Consider the following 3,906-nt stretch of genomic DNA (forward strand, 5'->3'; position numbering starts at 1 on the left):
AGCTAAATAATTTTTATTAAATACTTCACCACAAGTTAAAAATTCATATAAATAAGAAGACATTCGTGATTGAAAGTCAAAAGTACTTGTTACTAACTAAAATAGGGATCAAAAAATCCTATTATAACTGTTATTTTGATCAAACTTCTCGGATAAAAAGTAAAACTAATCATGTTTTCTTATTTTTCTTTCTGTATCTTCTTGCAAATAGATGAAGGATAGGAGTATAGTGATAATTTGATCTGTTATGCCCATTCCTTTTGAATCTCGAACATCTATAATTGTTTCTTGAAGATTTTGCTCTGCAAGGATATCTGGATATTTGTCTTCTCCCAAGCAGAACATCCTTATCTGGGAGCTTTGTGATCAGATCCTTTATGCTATCGGAGATAATTCATGATGTTGTGCTTCCAACTGATAGGATTTATCCCTGGTATGTTTGTAGCCAAGACTGTCTTGAGAACCAATGAGAATAATAGCTAGACTTGTTCATATGTCTACTCTCTATTGCTGTAATTGCATGAGTGCATGGTATATCATCTGTTTGAAATACCAAGCATTGATAAGTCCTACTCTTCAGGTCTACAATATATTCAACTCATTCTCTTACAGCAAATCTTGTTGCATCAATGGGGTTTACATGTAAATAAAATGATAAATAAATGACGACATCTAGTGAAACATCTAGTATACGAGCAGAATCAGGCATATAGAGCAATCAACCATACATAGGGGGCAAATCTTGAGGCAACCAAAAACTAGCTACAATCAAGCATATAACATCAAATCACAATCTAATATTGAACTAATGGAAAATCAAATAATAAATGACCAATAATAAGGAGTAACAATTAAGGTTTTATTTCAAAATGGAAGAGAAGGTCCAATATAGGTGCTAGTTAAGAGTTTTTATGCTTGGCTTGGTCAGGGAAAGTGCAGGAGAAGGATCTGTCATCCAAGAAATGAGCTTTCAAAGTCAAATTACCTGTATTATATGGAAAAGACAGAACCTTGCTTAGGAACAACAGTTGATTCAATAGTGATGCTTCCAACATATAAGCAGGAGAATCAACTACAAATAAACTATGATAAAACAGATATTGCATCTAATCTAGGAGTAGAATCAACTATGATAGTGAAATATCTAGTATATGAGTAGAATCATCCAGACAGAGCAATCAAACATACATAGCGGATGAATCTTGAGGCAACCAAAAAATAGCTATAATTAAGCATACAACATCGAATCACAAACTATCACGCAGCTATGAGCAGAAGCAACAAAACGCATATTTTGTGTGCGAATCTCAAGGAAATTAAAAAACTAGAAATAAATCACAAATAACAGTAAACCAGCTATGTATAATCTACGATAAAAAAACAGTAACAATATATTTCCCTATTATCAAAATACAATTTCAATTACTTACTTTCAATTTCAATGCGACTTGAATCTTGTCAGTCACCTCCACTTCTGCCCAACTTGTGATGTCATAAAAGTTGCCTTGAAATTCTATTTTAATTTCATAAAACTAACTTTGTAACTTGTTCTGAATGTAATCAATCAGTTCCAGTATTGGCAGTTGCCTGGCTTTTCTTAGTACCGCATTCATGGACTCCACGTTGTTAGTCGTAAGCATATTGTATCTTCTATTGGTATGAAATGAACGAGCCCATCTTTCTGGTTCTACTTCTTTCAAGTACTCTGCAGCAACTTTGTCGACTTTTTCTATCTCATCCATGAAAGTATAAAATTCAGTTCGTTTGTATGATGTTGCTGCGTTGTAGAAGAGTGATAGAACCACATCTGAGAAGTATCTTTTTCTTAAATACTTCTCTATGTGATAGATGCATATACAATGTTGACACTCTGAATAGACATTTGTAATGGCTGGGTGACGATCTAATAGAATAGACAATTGTTCACGTACCCTAATTGCATGTCTTAACTTATTGAAGAACCAGTTATAAGACTCATTATTTTCTGAGTCTGCAATTTCAAAAGCCAAAGAAAATATGTTGTTGTTTCCTTTCTTTGACACTGCTATCATGAGGACACCACGATATTTTGCCTTCAAAAATGTTGCATCTACCATTATTACCGGTCTACAATTGGCCCATCCAATGATTGAAGTGCCATAAAAAAAGAACGCATATTGAAGCCTATGTTGAGCAAAAGAATATTAATAACAATTTGCATTTAGTGTTTATAATCAGAGTACAACAATTTTCTAAACTAAGTCTTGCCCATGAGGCAAGAGTTGCATCTATGTTAATAATCTAATCAGTGCAATTAAAGAATAAACTTTTGCCTCTTAGGCAAAATTTTTCAACTTCAACAGGATAGCATTTGTACAACAATTTTCTAAACCAAGTCTTGCCCATGAGGCAAGAGTTTCATCTATGTTAATAATCTAATCAGTGCAACTAAAGGATAAATTGTTGCCTCTTGGGCAAAAGTTTTCAATTTCTACAATTTTCTAAACCAATTTTCTATAAAAGTTTTCAATTTATACAATTTTCTAAACCAAGTCTTGCCCATGAGGAAAGAGTTTCATCTATGTTAATAATTTAATCAGTGAAAATAAAGGATAAATTGTTGCCTCTTGGGCAAAAGTTTTCAATTTCAATAATTCTCTAAACCCAAGTCTTGCCCATGAGGCAAGAATTCCATCTATGTTAATAATATAATCAGTGCAAATAAAGGATAAATTGTTGCCTCTTGGGCAAAAGTTTTCAATTTCAATAATTTTCTAAACCAAGGTCTTGCCCATGAGGCAAGAGTTCCCTCTATGTTAATAATCTAATCAGTGCAAATAAAGGATAAATTGTTGCCTCTTGGGCAAAAGTTTTCAATCTCAACAATTTTCTAAACCAATTCTTGCCCATGAGGCAAGAGTTCCATCTATGTTAATAATCTAATCAGTGCAAATAAAGGATAAAATATTGCTTCTTGGGCAAAAGTTGTCAATTTCAATAGTATAGCATTTGTACTTGTTCTCATCGTCCCTCTTTATGTTTGTGTACGTGCTGGGTTGTTTTCTTTCATCATGTGAAAATACGATGGCAACCTGTTGTAGTTCTCTTCTACGGTTCCTCTTATCACCATATAGGCATGTTGTATGGCTCGCCATCCTTCGTTGTAGGATATGATGATTCCCTATTTCTTTCTTATTTTATCTACCATGAAGTTGGGTGTGATTACATTACTAGAGTCACGCACGAGCTCTAGTATGTAGTCACAAATGACCTTTGATGTTGCATTCCTGTGGTCGGACGTTATGAAATCAACTGAGTAACTGTGAGCCTTTTCATATGTAGTAACTTGAAAGAGCAAGGAATCGAGAATCTTCGAGGCATGAAACCGCCACACATAATTGTCTTCCAAACATTGCAATGAATATCTTGTTGTGCTTGATTTGACAACCTTAAATTGAATGTTGTGTGTAATTGCAATATTTAACATGCACGTCATCATATTTTGTTTGTCAATGAAGATCAACTTGACATTTACTTCATTCAAAGAGGCATTGTGTCTTAAGAGAGAAGTCTCGACATCAAGTATCCTCTTCTTTTTTTGGCGTACCCTCTTAATCTTGGATGGCTCAGTTATTTCAGCCTCTAATATTTGTTCAATAACCTGTAAATCATTATTTCTATCAATACTGTTAATAATCATTTCGTTTTCATCCATTCCAAGCACAACCCTTAGGAAAAATGAAAAAAATAAAGATTAGTAACAATTTAATTTAGAATATATATCTTTAACAAGTAAAATCATTAAAGAGTAAGGCATAGTCAACTATTGTTCATGGGGCATCTCTGTCAAAGTCTTGCCTCCAGGGCAAGAGTTATAGGTTATTTGTCAAATCATTACAGACTATGGTAGTGTCAACTTTTGCCCAT

General features: G+C 33.6%; 1 protein-coding gene across 1 annotated transcript; it reads right to left on the bottom strand.

The window, feature by feature from the left end:
• Positions 1–1,532: 1,532 nt before the first annotated feature.
• LOC124885690 lies at positions 1,533–3,134 on the bottom strand. The gene is made up of 2 exons (XM_047393932.1): positions 2,995–3,134; positions 1,533–2,163 (listed from the first exon to the last, which is right to left on the bottom strand). Exons 1-2 carry the CDS (start codon positions 3,132–3,134, stop codon positions 1,533–1,535), a joined length of 771 nt encoding a protein of 256 aa, XP_047249888.1.
• Between the last annotated feature and the right edge of the window lie 772 nt (positions 3,135–3,906).

The sequence above is a fragment of the Capsicum annuum genome, chromosome 7, assembly GCF_002878395.1.
Source record: "Capsicum annuum cultivar UCD-10X-F1 chromosome 7, UCD10Xv1.1, whole genome shotgun sequence".
Classification (NCBI taxonomy): Eukaryota; Viridiplantae; Streptophyta; class Magnoliopsida; order Solanales; family Solanaceae; genus Capsicum; species Capsicum annuum.